Source organism: Mesoplodon bidens (genome assembly GCF_964165515.1).
Source record: "Mesoplodon bidens genome assembly, chromosome: 16".
NCBI lineage: Eukaryota > Metazoa > Chordata > Mammalia > Artiodactyla > Ziphiidae > Mesoplodon > Mesoplodon bidens.
The window spans coordinates 28,656,011-28,675,418 of record NC_138173.1 but is presented as its reverse complement, the minus strand read 5'-3'; the positions used below and the strand labels follow the sequence as shown (position 1 = coordinate 28,675,418).

Here is a 19,408-nt window from a genome sequence, read left to right as displayed (position 1 = left end):
CCGAGGACAGCGTCAGTTGTTCCTTAAACTGCCAGTCAAATGTTCATCACTGCAGTTTAAGACTTTTTATGGTTTGAAAATGCAAAGTCTCCTTGGGGTAATTATTTTTAGTGGTATTTACACATTTTCTAACTTCTAAGAATATGTTCAGATCCTCTGTTGAGAGCAAGTTTTAAGAGGGAAAAAGAGGCTTCCGGGTCTTGTAAACAGAGGCATCTGAGGAAGAAAATGAGAGGCAGCTGGTGCTACTGATGGGGGTGGGAAGGAAGAGACAAGGAGTTGGAGAGCCTGGAACTCTAGAAAATAGGCTTCACCCACTTCACAACTTCCAAAGGTGTCCTAAATGTCCTATGAAGGGTTGTAGAATGACAATAAGGCAGAAGACCACTCTTAGAGGGTCTTCATTCCTGGTTAAGGGAAGGACAAACTGAGATAGAATCCAGAGGGCAATGAAGGCACCAAAATGACTTGGCCAAGATCATGACTCGGCCGTGTTGTCCAAGGACCCTCCATGAAGGATGGACTTCAGATAAGATCTCCTTCAAATGAGTCCTTTTGGCACCTCGGGGAGGAAACACTTATTCACGAAGGGATTCATGCACAAATCACCTTTCTGGCTGTTACAGAGAGAATTTAGTATATTCAAATGAATGTTTTTATCCCTTCCTTTAAATATAAATTTACATCTTACAGGCAACTAATATGGGAGGATTTCTAGATAAATAAGAGTTACCATAAACTGGGAACTATAAAACTATAAAATAGTGCACCATTCACAAACAATCAAGGAAGACTGTGGCATATCCAGATGCAAAATACAAAAGCGGATTCTTCTGGTGCCATGTTCTATGTTGAGGTCAGATAGCTGGGAGAGGCACAAAGCCTGAAAACATTGGATGATGAAACAAAATTCATGTGGCTCACGTGAGACAGATGATGTTCCACTGTAAGGGAGAGGTAGGAAAGTATGCTAAAGTTGTTTTAAGTGGCTCCTTGCCAACATAGTTCACTTTGTAAGAGATGACATCAAAGAGATAGAAAGATGTGAAATGCCCTCTTTATGTTCACAACTCCAACGGATTAGAAAATGAATGTGTAACTAAAGAGACATGAATCTATCTCTATATCCTTCCACTGGTTAAAAACAACAATTGTTTGAAATATTATAGGAGACTAAAGCAAGAAAAATGTTTTGTTTTTTTAAACAAGTCCTTCTCTCTGCCACACACTTTGCTTAACTGGCAGCAGTATTTTCAGAGCCACTGATATCAGCTTTATTAGCATTTGAATTTGAACTAAAACTCAAACAAACAACAAACTCACATTTCTTAACAGTGATAGCCAAAGTGATTTGAACTGAATGACAAGAAGTTATAGTAGCCACTGCAAAAATGGAAATAAGATTCTTCCCTATTGGAAAGCAATTTCTAAATAATAGTATTTTTCAACTTTAGTATTTTTAAATTGCATACTATTGCTACATAAAATGTGCTCATTAATGTTGAAATTGTAATTTTACTATCAACTACATATTTAATACACTCATTATGTATTTGGCATAGATTGTAATCAGATAAAGTTCCAAATATGCAGTGAACTATTAGCCTACGTTTTGTAGATAGGTGACTCTCAGGATAAAGTCTTTCATGATTTAGATTACTTTAATCTGTGTAATGTCACAAATCATTAGATTAGGCTCCAAATTAAATTTTTATAGGTTACAGCTTTAAATGTTTTTTTTCCTTTCTTTTTTTCTTCATATTTTTATTTTTTAAGAGGACACAACTTGATGATAGTCCTGAAGTTAGGTACAAAAGTAGCTGGAAAAACTAAACAACCCCTAGGAATCACTTCGATAGCCAAGCATAAAGGGATCCTTTTTTTTTTTTCTTTTTTTTTTCAAAGGGATTTTTTGAACCTGAAACCCAACGCAAATGACTCCCAAATACCTCCATCTCCCACGCTGACCTTTTCTTTAAACTCTAGGTTTGTATCCAGTAGCCTATTTGAACACGAGACTAGAATATCTATAGTTGTCTCTCCAACTTAACATGTCCAAACAGTTCATTCCTGTCTGCAGCCTGCTCCTCCCTGGACTTTCCCATCTCAGCAAATAGCACAACCATTCTCATGGTTGCTCAAGCCAAAATCTTAAGAGTGTTTCTAGATTCCTCTTTTTCTTTCCTCCAATCTTGACATCCTTCTCCTTGGCAAGTCCCATGGATTTTACCCCCCAAACATATGGATTCGTCTAGCTGTCTTCATCTCCACCACCCCATAGTACAAATCACCATCATCGCTCGTGTGAACACATTCATAGACTTCTAGTTTGTCTCCCTGCTTCTTCAATGTTTGCCCAAACTCTTAGCCATGGAGCAGCTAAGTTATATTTTATAAAATGTAAAGCAGAATATGCCATTGCCCTGCTCAAAACCCTCCATTGTCTTTGTCCTGCTACATGAAGATAAACTCCAAACTGCTCACCAAGCCCCCCAAAGCCCAGCGTGGTATGGCCCCTGCAGGCCTCTCTGGAACATGGCTAATAATTTCTCCTCTCTCATTAATTCCAATCCTGGAAGCCAATGTGTTTCTCTTCTAGAACATGCCAACCTCATTTCTGCCTGAGAGCACCTGGACCTGCTGTTCCTACTTACCAGAAAGATCTCCCTAGATTTCCTCAGAGTGGCTTCTGCTGGTCATTCAGTCTTAACTCACTGATCACTTCGAAGAGGCCTTTCTTAAGCACCCAGTTACTCTACCAGATCATATGGTATTGTTCCTATCAAAGAACTGACCACATCCAATTTATTTATTTGTTTATTGTCTACCTTGAACACCCACCAACCCTGAGGTCTGACCCAGACTTCCTCTTCTTCCAGTTACATTCCTATCTCAAGCCAGAAACACTGACCCCTTCCCTCCCTCACCCTCAACCCCAAGTAATCACCAATCACCCCACTGAGGCGGCACTTCCAGCCAGCCAGCCCTCCAGCTGCACTATGTCCTATTACCTGGAACATTCCTGAAAGCCTCCTGACTCGTTCCCTTTATCCACTCCTGCTTCAACCCAATCTATTCTCAAACTATAGTTTGAGTGATATTTTTAAAACACGTGTATGATCACTTCCTGATTCAAAGCCAATCAGTGGCTTCTTGTTGCATTTAGAATACAGTTTGCAATACTCACGTGACTTACCTTAGTAAGATCAGATGCCTCTAGCCTCCCAACTTTACCCCTGACAACTCTCCCCTTTTTACTTCGTGCTCTAATCACACTGGCCATTCTGTTCTTCAGATATGTGAGAATATGTTATACTCTTTCCCAGCCCCAGTCCTCATACATGAGTCTATGCAGGTGCTCTCCCCTTTGCCTGGCTCACTCCTACTCCTCTTCAGGTTTGGGTAAAGCCTCTTCCATGAGGAAGTGTCTCCTGACCCATCCCTCCTCCTTCCCAGCACTCCCTTCAGGATGAGTACAAGTAAGTTGGGCCAAGATGGGGACATGCTAGGATCTCAATGAATTCTTCAAAGAATGAATGAATGCATTAATGCATGAACAAATGAAATAACTAGCCTTAAACATACATTAAAAAACAGTGTGAAATTCCAGTCAAAGCTTCATCTTCTTATTTATTTATTTATTTATTTATTTATTTTAAAGCTTCATCTTCTTCAAGAAGGAAAACCTACAAAGATGGCCCTTGCTCTGCAAGTAAGGACTCTGAACCTCTGACTAATTTCAGGATATATGAGGGCCCTTTCCAGGAAACCACTTGCCAACTCAGAGTCAACCTCTCTGAGAGTATACTTTCAAGTTTATGAAGTTAGAAGGTGTAAACATAAAGCAATGTGACCAATTTTCCTAAGTGGCTTAGGAAAATTACAGTTCAGTGATCCAAAGCCAGCTCTTAAACTGCACAAAGCTTTTGAAAGTTAGAACATGTCAAATTTAGAACACAAAACTTTAGAAAGCAAGCATGAAAACTATTCAGTAGGTGATATAAACTGAAACACTGTACAGATTCAGGAGTTCTGCTTTGTACATTCTTGGGATCTTTTGTCCACTTTGGATGTAGATTTTATTCCTCCACCCCAAGGACAGAGCAGGTCCCATACTCTAAGCACTTGGCCTCAAGCAAGAAGTGTTTCAGTAGGCAAAAGGACATTTTGGCTGATAGTGTCAGAGAGCAGATGTATAAGTCAACAGAAACATAAAACTGGAAAGAAGTCCATTTGCTGAATCTCTCTGAACAGCAGGGCTATAAAAAAGGGTCTCAACTCCACAGGTCAGTAATCACAAGATAAATGAAGAAAAACTGTACTTACCTGGTAACATTTGCTCTGTCTTGCCTAAGCGACTCACAAGCCACATTATATATTTTCATATAAGTAGCTTTGGTTGAGTCACACAATAATTCACTTTCATCTCATGGTAAAGCTGGGTGTTAGCAATATTTAACTGTTTTAAAGCTTGAAGTATATTATGCTTTGTCCTTTAACCAGAGGATTAGAAAAAGTAGAATATTATTAATGAATATGATTATAAGGAAAAGAAGTTCACTACCCAATGGGAAAAAACAAGTCAATGAACACTTCATCCTATTCTGCTTTACCAACGACCTGAATAATTAACAGAAACTATTTTAATACCTGGGGTTGTAGAGGTAATGTAGAGTTTAGGAGAGTTTGTGACTTTACTTTTTTTCCCTAAGAGGAACTTGGCCACTTACTGTTAACTCTATTATATGGACTTTACGTGATCTTAGTATATATTTGTGTCTGGACCAAATGTGTACACAGTTGGGCCTAAACCAAATGTTTCTTTCTCTCCCTTCTCACTGGCTTTTCAGGAAATACAACCGAGTTTATAACTGGTATCAGACAGACCTGGGTTTCAAGCCATCTCAACTGCTTCCTAGCTGGATAAGTTACTTAGTCTCTCTAAGTCTCCAGTTTATTCATTTCTAAAATGGGCACAAAAACCCTAATCTCTAAGACTCAGAAGGGCCAAACGTGTGTCTCTCATGTTGATAAACTCTCATGCTGACAGAATAAAGTGATTTCAGCCACTGAGATACCTAATCTGGCATAAGGAGAGTTGTCTTCTGTGTCCCCAAAATCCCATCACATAGAAAAACTCTGAATGATGAATACAAGTCTGATGGCTCACCTCTGCAGCATATCCCATGCCGTCCACCACGTGTTCAGAGCCGTGATCATCGGTGGACCCCCAGTGAAGGTGAAACTGTCGTAACCTGTAGCTTCCGGTGAGAGGACCCCCACGCAGAACTAAACATCAATACATTTTAAATTGTCAGCAAGAAAAAAAAAGTACACATCCTGTCACAACCCACAGCATCTCCCTGGATCACTCAACATCTACATGTCCTCCAAGGAATTTTCTATAAATGTCATTCAGATGGCTGATAGGAATATAACTTTTAAATATATGAGGAGTAAAAATAAACATTTTAAAAGGTTAAAGAGTCCACAATACAGATTTTTAAGGAATATCTTGTAAATCAAAACAGACACACTGGTTAAAAGTAGCAGAAACTGGGAGTTTGTAGAGGTAAAGAATTGCTCTGTTTAATGGAGGATATCAGCCTCTCTATATAAAAATGTGATGTGCTGGGCTTCCCTGGTGGCGCAGTGGTTGAGAATCCGCCTGCCGATGCAGGGGACACGGGTTCGTGCCCCGGTGCGGGAAGATCCAACATGACGCGGAGTGTCTGGGCCCGTGAGCCATGGCTGCTAAGCCTGCGCGTCCAGAGTCTGTGCATCCAGAACCTGTGCATCTGGAGCCTGTGCTCTGCAATGGGAGAGGCCGCAACAGTGAGAGGCCCACGTACCACAAAAAAAAAAAAAAAAAAAAAAAATGTGATGTGCTAAGAGCTCCATCTTGAACACGGTAGAGCAGCCTAGCAATACGGTCAGAGAACAGGCTTCAGCGTTAGGAGTCCAGGGGCTCACGCTCTATTTACTAACTGTGTCATCTTGCACAAATCCTTTAACTTTGAAACCTCAGCTCTCCTGTCTATAACGTCCAGAGAGTAATGTTACCTCCTCCTGATGCTGTTGTGAAAACAGAAGAAAAATTCAACACAAAGCACTTATCACTGTCTGGCAGAAAGTCAGCATGCTGGACACGGTAGCTATTATTACTATTTTATTGCTGTTATGATTACTACAAAAACTGGCAAAGTAAGCGTGTCTTTTATACTTGAAATTCTATCTTCTTGGGGAAGCATGAAATACAGGACAAAATTAACTCTTTTGAAATAATCCGTCATATCTTTGTCACTTTGGCAGAGTATATTTTAGTACTTTGCCTCAACACATATGATCTCTAAAACCGTGGCAATAGAACCATATCTTAAGTATACAGAAAAGCTTTTTAGTAGAAAACATAGTCCTAAGCTGTCTCCTCCCAATTAATCTTTATTGAGCATGTTTTAAAGGATATGTGAAGATATGGAAGCATCACATGCTGATTACATCAAAAGCACTGCTAATGTCTCATAGACATTCCAACAGGATTAAGTGTTGGATTGGTATGGTGCAGCCTTAAACAATAGTTTGATTTAAATTACCCTCCTCTTCAGAAGATATATATATATATATATATATATATATATATCAAAATTTGTCAAGAATTATGTGCCTTATATAAGAAGCAAAAGATGTTAAGAGGTATCACATGCAGTTTTCTACAAACAACAACAAAAAAAGGACAAGATAATACATTTGCCTAAGGCACACTCCTCTTTCAGCTATACTGTAGGAGAAAGAATGATCCAGACTGCCATCTGTATTGACCAGACCAACTGAACTCATTTCTCCCTTACTTGGTTTGACTCGGCTGAAGTTGAACATCAGTAATTAAGAGTTGGTATAGTAGTTGGAATCAGCAGACGTGGGAATAGTCCCAGCTTGGCTACTAAACTATGCCACCTTTCAAAACACATTTAAGCCTCTATGGGCTTCAGCTTTCTTGTCCATATTTGTGATTGTTTGTTTAATTAGGAGATTGGACTGGATGTTCTTTAACTTCTACAATTCCCAAAACGGCCTAAGGAGAAAAAAAAAAAAATGGGAGCGTATGTAATAAAATCTTCTGTAAGGTTGAATGGTTGGGGCTTCCTTTAGATTCATTTGCATCCAGATTTCTTTACAATAAATAAAGATAGCTATGTTCAGAGCCCTCTGAAAAATAAAAGAGAAGGGAGAACCACTTACACCAGACTCTAGGGCTCGCTCTTCTGCTACTCTGTCACAAACAGAAAGTTGTACTGTTTCTTCTCCCACGGAACAATGTTCACGAGGGCAGAGACCATCTGCTCGGGTCTCTATTGTACCCATCCCATCACCTAGCACAGTAACCATCACAGAGGAGATGCACAATAAATATTTGATGAAGGAATGAATAAAATATTTGATTTGTATTTAAACAAACAGTTTCAAAGATGATTCACAGATAAGTTAACTTAAAAGGATCATTTCCCTGACTCCATAGAGCATGGATGCAGTGGCATTCCAAACAAAAAGAAATTAACAGCTCTATTGTCTCTTTTTCCCTTGCTATTGCATAATAAGACCTGAGCTGAACCATGAAGTCATTCCTTCACAGATAAAAAGCAGCTTAGAGAGCTTCAGTGATGGATGTGGAATTGACTTTGGGAGAAGATGCAAACAAGCTGGCTCAGGAGAAAGAAAGTGATACCAAAAGACACACACATTATTAGGGAAACATCCAAGAGTACTGGTTGATCTCTGGAAAGCCTGCTCTGAATCCAGGGTTTAAAGCCAGATTAGCACAGCTCTGCTTAGTTAAGCAACAGAGATTGCCTTACTCTTTACATATCTGGACTTTGAGTGTTTTAACTAAAATATCCAACCTGGGACTATGATCAGCAAATGTCTAATCATGAAGACCATTCTCTTGGAGCAGTGCTCTACCAAAGAAACACAGAGGGGGAAAAAATGAGTCAAAATACCAAGGTTAATCACCAACGTTGAGATGGTCTATAATAAAACAACTAAACAGCTAAACTATGATATAAAATGAATAATGGTGACAAAAATTAATTTTTAATGAGGATGATTTAGTGTTGTTTTTTGTTTTTGTTTTTGTTAATTTTTTTTTTTTTTTGCAGTATGTGGGCCTCTCACTGTTGTGGCCTCTTCCGTTGTGGAGCACAGGCTCCAGAAGCGCAAGCTCAGTGGCCATGGCCCATGGGCCAAGCCGCTCCACGGCATGTGGGATTTTCCCGGACCGGGGCACGAACCCGTGTCCCCTGCATCGGCAGGCGGACTCTCAACCACTGTGCCACCAGGGGAGTCCCTCATTGTAGTTTTGATTTGCATTTCTCTAACGATTAAATATGTTGAGCATTCTTTCATCTGTTTGTTGGCAGTCTGTATATCTTCTGTGGAGAAATGTCTATTTAGGTCTTCTGCCCATTTTTGGATTGGGTTGTTTGTTTTTTTGCTATTGAGCTGCTTATATATTTTGGAGATTAATCCTTTGTCAGTTGCTTCATTTGCAACTATTTTCTCCCATTCTGAGGGTTGTCTTTTGGTCTTGTTTATGGTTTCCTTTGCTGTGCAAAAGATTTGAAGTTTCCTTAGGTCCCATTTGTTTATTTTTGTTTTTATTTCCATTTCTCTAGGAGGTGGGTCAAAAAGGATCTTCCTGTGATTTATGTCATAGAGTGTTCTGCCTATGTTTTCCTCTAAGAGACTAAGAGTTTCTGGCCTTACATTTAGGTCTTCAATCCATTTTGAGCTTATTTTTGTGTATGGTGTGTTAGGGAGTGATCTAATCTCATACTTTTACATGTCCCTGTCCAGTTTTCCCAGCACCACTTATTGAACAGGCTGTCTTTTCTCCACTGTACATTCCTGCCTCCTTTATCAAAGATAAGGTGACCATATGTGCGTGGGTTTATCTCTGGGCTTTCTATCCTGTTCCATTGATCTATCTTTCTGTTTTTGTGCCAGTACCATACTGTCTTGATTACTGTAGCTTTGTAGTAGAGTCTGAAGTCAGGGAGCCTGATTCCTCCAGCTCCGTTTTTTGTTCTCAAGGTTGCTTTGGCTACTCGGGGTCTTTTGTGTTTCCATACAAATTGTGAATTTTTTTGTCCTAGTTCTGTGAAAACTGCCAGTGGTAGTTTGATAGGGATTGCATTGAATCTGTAGATTGCTTTGGGTAATAGAGTCATTTTCACAATATTGATTCTTCCAATCCAGGAGCATGGTATATCTCTCCATCTATTTGTATCATCTTTAATTTCTTTCATCAGTGTCTTCTAATTTTCTGCATACAGGTCTTTTGTCTCCTTAGGTAGGTTTATTCCTAGGTATTTTATTCTTTTTGTTACAATGGTAAATGGGAGTGTTTTCTTGATTTCACTTTCAGATTTTTCATCATTAGTGTACAGGAATGCCAGAGATTTCTGTGCATTAATTTTGTATCCTGCTACTTTACCAAATTCATTGATTAGCTCTAGTAGTTTTCTGGTAGCATCTTTAGGATTCTCTATGTATAGTATCATGTCATCTGCAAACAGTGACAGCTTTACTTCTTCTTTTCCGATTTTGATTCCTTTTATTTCCTTTTCTTCTCTGATTGCTGTGGCTAAAACTTCCAAAACTATGTTGAATAAGAGTGGTGAGAGTGGGCAACCTTGTCTTGTTCCTGATCTTACTGGAAATGGTTTCAGTTTTTCACCATTGAGGACGATGTTGGCTGTTGGTTTGTCATATATGGCCTTTATTATGTTGAAGAAAGTTCCCTCTATGCCTACTTTCTGCAGGGTTTTTATCATAAATGGATGTTGAATTTTGTGGAAAGCTTTCTCTGCATCTATTGAGATGATCGTATGGTTTTTCTCCTTCAATTTGTTAATATGGTGTATCACGTTGATTGATTTGCGTATATTGAAGGATCCTTGCACTCCTGGAATAAACCCCACTTGATCATGGTGTATGATGCTTTTAATGTGCTGTTGGATTCTGTTTGCTAGTATTTTGTTGAGGAATTTTGCATCTATGTTCATCAGTGATATTGGCCTGTAGTTTTCTTTCTTTGTGACATCCTTGTCTGGTTTTGGTATCAAGGTGATGGTAGCCTCGTAGAATGAGTTTGGGAGTGTTCTTCCCTCTGCTATATTTTGGAAGAGTTTCAGAAGGATAGGTGTTAGCTCTTCTCTAAATGTTTTATAGAATTCGCCTGTGAAGCCATCTGGTCCTGGGCTTTTATTTGTTGGAAGAGTTTTAATCACAGTTTCAATTTCAGTGCTTGTGATTGGTCTATTCATATTTTCTATTTCTTCCTGATTCAGTCTTGGCAGGTTGTGCCTTTCTAAGAATTTGTCCATTTCTTCCAGGTTGTCCATTTTTTTGGCATAGAGTTGCTTGTAGTAATCTCTCATGATCTTTTGTATTTCTGCAGTGTCAGTTGTTACTTCTCCTTTTTCATTTCTAATTCTATTGATTTGAGTCTTCTCCCTTTTTTTCTTGATGAGTCTGGCTAATGGTTTATCAATTTTGTTCATCTTCTCAAAGAGCCAGCTTTTAGTTTTATTTATCTTTGCTATCGTTTCCTTCATTTCTTTTTCATTTATTTCTGATCTGATTTTTATGATTTCTTTCCTTCTGCTAACTTTGGAGTTTTTTTGTTCCTCTTTCTCTAATTGCTTTAGGTGCAAAGTCAGGTTGTTTACTCGAGATGTTTCCTGTTTCTTAAGGTGGGATTGTATTGCTATAAACTTCCCTCTTAGAACTGCTTTTGCTGCATCCCATAGGTTTTTGGTCGTCGTGTCTCCATTGTCATTTGTTTCTAGGTATTTTTTTATTTCCTCTTTGATTTCTTCAGTGATCACTGCCTTATTAAGTAGTGTATTGTTTAGCCTCCATGTGTTGGTATTTTTTACAGCTCTTTTCCTGTAATTGATATCTAGTCTCATAGCGTTGTGGTCAGAAAAGTTACTTGATACAATTTCAATTTTCTTAAATTTACCAAGGCTTGATTTGTGACCTAAGATATGATCTATCCTGGAGAATGTTCCATGAGCACTTGAGAAAAATGTGTATTCTGTTGTTTTTGGATGGAATGTCCTATAAATATCAATTAAGTCCATCTTGTTTAATGTATCCTTTAAAGCTTGTGTTTCCTAATTTATTTTCATTTTGGATGATCTGTCCATTGGTGAAAGTTTGGTGTTAAAGTCCCCTACTATGAATGTGTTACTGTTGATTTCCCCTTTTATGGCTGTTAGTATTTGCCTTATGTATTGTGGTGCTCCTATGTTGGGTGCTTAACTTTTTGTTTTTTAATTGTTAGTAATTTGCTTACTCTACTCACTTTCTGAAACTACACTGTAGTCAGCTGCCTAAAATGATAAGCAAGGCTGGCAAAACAAAATCAGAAAAAATTCATTTAAAAAGCAAAATACTTGGCTGTTCACGCATTTACTGTCTATCTCATTAGGATACAAACTCCTTTAAGGCAGAATTGATCTCATTCTCTTGTATACCCAATGCCTGGGACAGTGCCCGGATCAATAAATGTTACTAACATAAAGTAAGAAAGAGACCTCACCTGTAGAAACACTCCCCCACAAACTTCAGTTTGTAAGGATGCTACTGAAGTGACCTGGGCATCACTAAAGAGCATAGTCTTAGGACTTGTGAATCTCATAAAAGTCATTGATTGATCACTGTATGGCAAACAGTTCTCTGAAGTAAAACTAAATGAACAGCATGTCTATATTTTGCTTGGAATCTAGGAAAAGAAGAAACAAAGAGCACAAATCTGCCAGGATTATAGTGAGAGAGAGAGAGAAAGAAAGAACAAAGATAGGAATGGTCCTAGCTACTGGGGCTTGAATTCTTTTCAGAGCCAGGACAGTCTTCATTAGTCTGGCTTCTGGCTTCCTTTGTTCTGAGCATGTGCACACCAAGTTACTCTCTGATCATTCATTCATTCAACAATTCTTAAGAGCTTATACTGGGCCAGCAACTGTGTTCAATACTAAGTACACAATGAGCAAGGCCATCCCTATCCTCAAGAAACTTACAGAAGGAAACATAATTATAATAAAGTTTTATAATACATCATTTTCACAGATTGCCAATTTAGTTTCCTGTATATCTTGGCTCAGGGTGGGGGGGGCGTGGATCACACAACTAAGGTATGCTTACCCCCCATCTTTTGCTGTTTTTTTTCTTTTTTAATATATAATTTAAGATCTTGTACATTTGATTAACTTCAGGCAGTTACCTAGAACTAGATAACAGGATTATAACTGAGAAATTGACAATTTTTAGAGATGAAAATTAAAGAACAGTCACTGAATCCATCAAGTTACTAGAATTCCTAGTAGGCCTTTCTTAGCAAGAAAGCAGCTTCCTTCCTTTTGACATCTTTTTAAAATTTCAGCACAACATATCTTATCCACAGAAAGGACACAGACCATTATTATTTATTATTTTTTTATTACTAGTTATTAGTAGTTATTTAGTATTTACTATATGCCATGAACTATTTCATTTATTAAAACTTAAAAAATTAGTACCACAGCTTTTAAAAATTAAATGTTCAAACAATGAATAATCCACCAATGTTCAAACTATTTAGGCGTCAAATGGTAAATATTAATTGATTTCTGGTGGTTTGTAATTCTATCGGGACTTCACCTACATATACTAATGCATTCTGTACCCTAATGCCATACCATGGTGTTGTTCATATCTTCCAAGAAACATCAGACAAAAAAAATGCTTTTAACTGAAACATACGTTTATTGAGTACCCTCTGTGTGCCTCCCTGCTGCTTACAGGGAGCCTTTAGCTGAGTGGAAAGAACCAACTGGCAGTCACAATGCAATGTGGGAAGTTCTGTAAGAGGACAGGCCTGGGATGCCACAGGAGGGGTGACGGGGCCAGTCAGGTGTGATTCCCTGAGAGAGGGGACCTTGTCTGTGTTCCGAAAAACCAGAAGCTAGGAGGAGAACACCCTTGTCTGCTACAGCCAACAGGAGTTGTCTCTAATGAATTTCTTCCTGTGTGAATTTCACATCTACCTGTTGCTTTTTAAAGGACTATTAAAATTCTGAAGAGTGGCTCCCCACAGGTTAACCACTGGTTGTGCAGCTGCCCAGCCAAAGAAGCCCTGCCAGGACCATGAGGAAAGTTTCACGCCTGTGGTCTCTTGACTGGTGGGACTGAGAGTTAACCTTGGTAAGAATGGCTTCTTTATAAAATGGAGACTGTTTTACTCAAGTTAAAATGGCTTGTTACAGAAGTATCTTTATGTTTTTTATAGTTTGTACCAAAGAAAAAGAAAAACCAGCAACAATTTATTTTAGCCATGGCGGTTTCTATGTTTTAATTAATTTAATCCCCCAAATCACCATGAAACATTCTCTTCATTTATCTTGAGACAGAAGAACGAGAATCATGATGCAGCATCAAATCTGGAAACACAGACAAACTATTTCCACTGATTAACCCAAAGTAGAGGGAAAATGAGAGGAAGGGAGAGGGAAAGAGAGGGAGAGAGAGAGAGAGAAGACCGGGATCATCACTGAGCAAATTAAAGTAAGAATTTTTTATGACTAAGGTTTTTTTATGAGAAAGTTTTAGATGAAGTACAATCTAATCATTTCTTATTCTAAAAGTAGGAATGGATAACCTCCGTTTTTTGAGAGATCAGTATCAAACTACCATTATGGGTGGTATAAACTTTGTACTTAGAAACCTCGGACTACTTTTATAATGTACCATCACATCAACCATATCTATTAATACAGATTCATAAAACTGAGGGCCTGAAGGAAGGACAATTTAATATATGTAAAAAGTGAGGTTACTTCTCCACCCACCCAAAAGTTGAAAAATACCATGTGTTAATCTTTCCTTATGCATTTTTTAAGTTGCTCTGATGAAAGTGAATCACTTTTATGAATTTAACAAATATGAGGAAGAAATGTAATGGGCTTATAATTTTTGCTAACAATATAGCACTACATAAACACAAGATATTATTACTAAACTAAATCTGAGCTTAATGAATAAGTGAAGACTTTCTTCCAATTAAGGATTTTTAAAATTTATTTTTCGTTAATAGAGTAAATACAGCATTATCCTAATATTAGCCTTAAAACAAAAATAATTTTTCGGAAGCCTTAAAAAGTGCTCCAAAATACGATTCTCTCTGATCTTCTCTTTAATCTTACCTTTAAACTTGATATCATCTATTCTTTGGGCAGGAGGTATACTTGAATAAGGATTAAATGTTCATTTTAAAAGGAAATGCTCTTTTCTACTTCACTCAGTTTTTAAATTAACACATAAACTAGTTTTTTTTTTTGGTTGGTCTATTATTTATTCACCGTGTGAAAGACATTATTCCATGAACTAATCAAACAAAACTTTTACTATAAGTTCTAGCAAAGTACTAATAAGGAACACACAGTGCATAGGTAATTCAAATATGAAAGATAAGAATGTGCTATCCAATCAACCAAGCTCCTCACCCCAATCAAGAAAAAAAAGAAAAGCCAACCTGATTTGTCCTCTGTGTCATCAAAGTCAACATTGAAGGAATGGCCACTATTACTGATGATTTTAGCTGAGCTTGTGTCATACTTGATACTAAGAGGTCGGAGGGAAGAATCATATTGCACTTCTTTGGTTTTAATCTCAATTGGAGATTGTTGATTTCCATCAGCAATAGGGAAAAATTCACTCCAATGAATAGGACCTTTAACATATAGAACCAAAAGAAAAGGACTGAATAAGTTATTTCATTCAACAAATACTTGTTGAGTGCAATGCACTGTACTTGACATTGAAGAAAATACAAAGATTAATAAAATACGATCTTTACCTTCAGCACTTTGTTTTACAAGACCAACTGCTTTTATTATAGGTATGGAAACTTCCTGGTTTGCCTTAATTCATCTTCAGAATTAAACTCACCCTTGTAGACAAAAGAGCATGTAAGTTTTATAAAGTACTTCACAAATGCCTTCTACTGAACTAAAAACAAGAGTACAATTCATCATTGAAAACAATGAGATTCAGTCTCAGCTCCAAGAATGAGCTGTGATAGCTCCACAGGTCAGGTTTATGGGCTGAAAGAACTAACGGAGCTGAGAAAGCTGTGTAGCAAAAAAGGGTGTAGTTCTTTAAAATGCTCTCCCCACTTCTATCACTCACTGTATCTTCACATGTCACCCAGTCCTCAGCTCAATTTCCTGTGAATGTGCAACAGGCAAACTAAGGAAATATGTAAAATTTTCACATATAAAATGACTGCACCATGTCAGGAAATGTAATATTGTTGGTTTTCTGCAGTAGAGTCAGGCAACAATTTATTTCTCTCTTTCTGTATTTCGGAAGGTCCTTCCAGGGTTGTTTTGCCAATATTAGATTTGAATTCCAATACAAGGTACAATTGTCATCCCGGTCCTCATTCACAAAGTCAAAACCGCATCAAGTTCCCGAATCGAACACATGTTTGATAAATTGAGGTGAAGCAATAAACTGACAATTCCCTTGTCTACTCTCACTTCTCTGGGAGACTCATTCAAGTTCTGCCTCTCAAAATCAACAGCGAGGTTGCAGCTTCAAGTAAGCTCCAAGCCAATCTACGGACTTTGCAGGTTAGAGGTTCTTATTTCCTCCTCTACTCTGCCTGCAATTTACACCGCCTCCACCAGGTCTGTAGAGTATGGCTGCTGATTAAGCTTTTCCCTACTTCACTAACCAACTAACTTGATTTCCCTAAAAGTCAAGTACTAACTAAAATGACACAGCATGACAATGAATTAAGCATTTGTTACTAACAACAACAAATATTTTTTAAAGATGAGGTTTAGAATGAAATTTCAAGAAATGCAAATATATCACAATTATCAACAGCTTCAATCTCTAAATCTAATGCTCCTTATTACTCTTCTTCTTTGCAAAAGAGAAAGCATAAATTATTTCCTTTACAGGTACAAAAAAGTCATAGCATGAATACATAACCACACACATAACTTAGAAATTGTTCTCTTATGAATCATACATTTTGGACTTGAAAGCAACTTGAACATCAAAAGTCCTTCGTTACATCTTATTACAGAAAAGGCATTGCATTTCCTTATTTACTAAGTACTTTCATTTACCTTTCTAACACTCTCTTTGTATACAATCTCGTCCTTCTTTCATGTGAAAAAAATGTTCTATTTCACTGCCCACAAGTATGAGTTAACCTAATGAGAATCGGATTTCAAGTATGCAACACATATGTCATGATATATTAACATTTTTCCAATCAGGAAAGAGCATCTTTCTCCTCTTAATTCCTTTATGCTCCTATTTCCAGTCCTTTATAACCAGAACTATTTTTAAAAGCAGAGGCAAGCCAAAATAAAATAAAAATAATAGCACTTTGCGTTACTCAATATTATCTATTAACCGTGATGGTAGGTTCATTTCCCTTGCCTTTTACGTGCAACGTTAAACCCATTTAAATAGTTATAGAGATATACGGAAGTTCTTCCATTGATTCAGGAACTTTCTGAATATCCATAGAGATAGGTAGTTTTCAGTGATTGTCACATTTCCTAAACTAAACTAATAAAATTGTCAAAGGTTTGTGGAAGAAGTTGTAAGCTGTTTGTGAAGGTGGTAACCACTTCCAATGCCTCACTTCTTGATGTTCCATTTTATCACTGCTACTATTCCCAGCTAAAGTTTCCTTTTGTCTGCTCATTCACTGCTCTTGTCAGTCTAAACTGGCAAGCAACAAAACTTGCCCAGTCAGGATACAGCACATTTCCAATAGGATTTTGTCAAAGTTGATCTACTTAAAGGTGTGGTCCTCAGAAAGCTATTGAATCTAAAAGCAGGGAATGGTCCTACAATTCTTAGCCGAAATACAAAATCACTCCTTGTTAATGGCTTTTCTAAGATGAATTTTTTTTTTACGTTTTCAAATTTTCATTTTTTTCTTCTGTTTTCTCCAATTTTATTGAGATATAATTGACATACAGCACTATGTAAGTTTAAGGTGTACAGCATAATGATGTGACTTACATACCCCATGATATGATTACCACAATAAGTTTAGTGAACATCAATCATCTCATATAGATACAAAATTAAAGAAATAGAAAAAATATTTTTTCCTTGGGATGAGAACTCTTAGGATTTACTCTCTTGACAACTTTTATATATAACATACAGCCGTGTTTATTATATGTAGCATGTTGTGCATTAAATCCCTAGTACTTATTTATTTTATAACTGGAAGTGTGTACCTTTTGACCACTTTCATCCAATTCCCCCTTCCCACCCACTCTGGTAATCATAAACCTGATCTCTTCTTCTCTAGGTTCGTTTGTTTGTTTTTGAAGCATAATTTACCTATGTTAGTACCTAGTGCACAACACAGTGATTCAATATTTTTATACACTTCAAAATGATCACCATGATAAGTCTACTTACCGTCTGTCACCATACAAAGACATTACATAACTTTTTACTTTAGGTAAAAAGTTTACATAACTTTATTCCCCACACTGTACATTTCATCCTCGTGATTCATTTATTTTGTGACTGGAAGTTTGTACCTCTTAATCTCCCTCACATATTTCTAAGATGGATTTTTAGAATTTCAGATGCACTTCATTGGAGCCAATATTTTAGAACATATTAAAGAGTAATCAATACTCATTGATTGAAAATACGCTTCTCCTTCCTAATCATAGTGAGGGCACTGTTAACACCCAGTGACTATTAAATAACAATAACAGAAATTATTCCAGCAGAGAGGGAAATTAAAAGAAATTTGTTTTGAAGGTTTTTTCCCCAAACATAAATTGAAAATTAGCAAAATGTAAGATTATAATTGTAGTCTCAAAGAGAAATCCACCTAAATTATACCTTTCATTATTAAAACTCTTTCACCTGCTGCCATTTTTTAACTGGCAAGTTAGTCATAGCCTCAAAAAGGCTACAATTAGAAATGAAACTTTTCTGTTTCTTTGTGAAAGTAAGCTTTCTATAAAATTAACTATACAGTACTGCTGAATAATATGCATGTTCATCCAAGAAAGTATTATTATTATTACTATCATTATTCTCAGACTTAATTTTGACAGTGATTCACTGTAAGGCTTTCGTGGTGTCACTTTGCAAACATTTCAAGTAATGGTTGTTTGAAAATCATCAGTTCAGTTTAATATAAAAACAAGAAAAATGGTTTACTTTTGATAACTTAGGATATACAAGAAGAAAAGTATACATCTTATTATTCCTGTTGGTCCCATCAATAAACACATTTTTACCAACGTGTTACAATGTCAATGATCCTTTGCTAATTCCTCAGTCTCTGAAAGGATGTGTAGGAGAAGGAGAAAGCATGCAGACGTAGCTTAAAATATAAATTCATTTCTAAGAAAGATCCTAAAATCTTGCTAAAACCAGCAGTACCATTCAACCAACTGCAAGTTGCTGTGGGAATATTTTATAGTTAACAGCTATTAAGGAAGTTGCGGTACATTGGTTGACAAGAAAGCAGCGTACATCTTCAATGTTGCAATTCAAGTCATTAAAATTTCTTAAGTATATTTTCAAATATTTTCCATGATTTGTTTCCCCGTAGAGATAATGAGCTTAGAAGACTGAAAGCAAACTTGTCCTCAATTCATTGAAATATGTCCTCAGGTTTCTAAACTCAGTGCCTTTGATTGATAAGTAGTTACTACTAGAGAAAGTTTTTGGCTTTTCAAATGAAAGCGAGGGGACATATCTGAAGATTTCGGGGTCTGGGGTATCGTGACAGGGCTAACGCACGCCAACTCACCCCCACTATCAACAGCCTCCGAGACGCTTTGCCTGTCCACGCAGGACTAAGCCTTCCCTCCGCTTCCTGCGTTTGGCTCCGGGGAGCGCTGCTCATTCAAAAGACAAACCGAAAAGTTTCTCGCTAAGTGTCGATTGGCAGAGTGCGGTCGGTGGACCCCGGGAAGCGAGCGGTCCCCCTCGGCCGCCCCCGGCTCAGAGCCCCCTCCCTCACCCCTCCCATCCGCGGAAGGCGCTCACCATTGTGCTCGCCGTATCCCCAGCTGAACCTCGCCATGGTCCCTCGGGGTGGCAGGCAGAAGAAGTAGTGGCGGGGCAGCTAGCAGAAGGAGGGAGCGGGCCGGGAGAGCGAGCTTGCGTGGGGCTGGCGGGGGCCCAGCTTAGGGCGGGGGCCGCGGGGGACCGGGAGAGACCTTGAACCCCGGGGCCAGGGCGCTCTCTTCCTCGTCCGCCAGAGGGCAGTGGCGGGCAGAGAAGGCGCCCTCGAGGGAGGGCGAAGGGGCTGGCGGGGTAGCGGGGTGGGCGCTCGGAGCCCGGCTGA

General features: G+C 38.0%; 1 protein-coding gene across 1 annotated transcript in view; it reads right to left on the bottom strand.

Annotated features, from left to right (window-relative positions):
* Positions 1-19,144, bottom strand: part of CA13 (carbonic anhydrase 13) — a gene marked incomplete at both ends in the record, with an annotated part of 31,592 nt that extends 12,448 nt beyond the window's left edge. The window contains 3 exons of the mRNA XM_081258535.1: positions 5,171-5,289; positions 14,576-14,773; positions 19,108-19,144. Of these exons, the coding sequence (XP_081114661.1) occupies positions 5,171-5,289; positions 14,576-14,773; positions 19,108-19,144 (354 nt within the window). The remainder of the gene's footprint in view (positions 1-5,170; positions 5,290-14,575; positions 14,774-19,107) is intronic.
* Between the last annotated feature and the right edge of the window lie 264 nt (positions 19,145-19,408).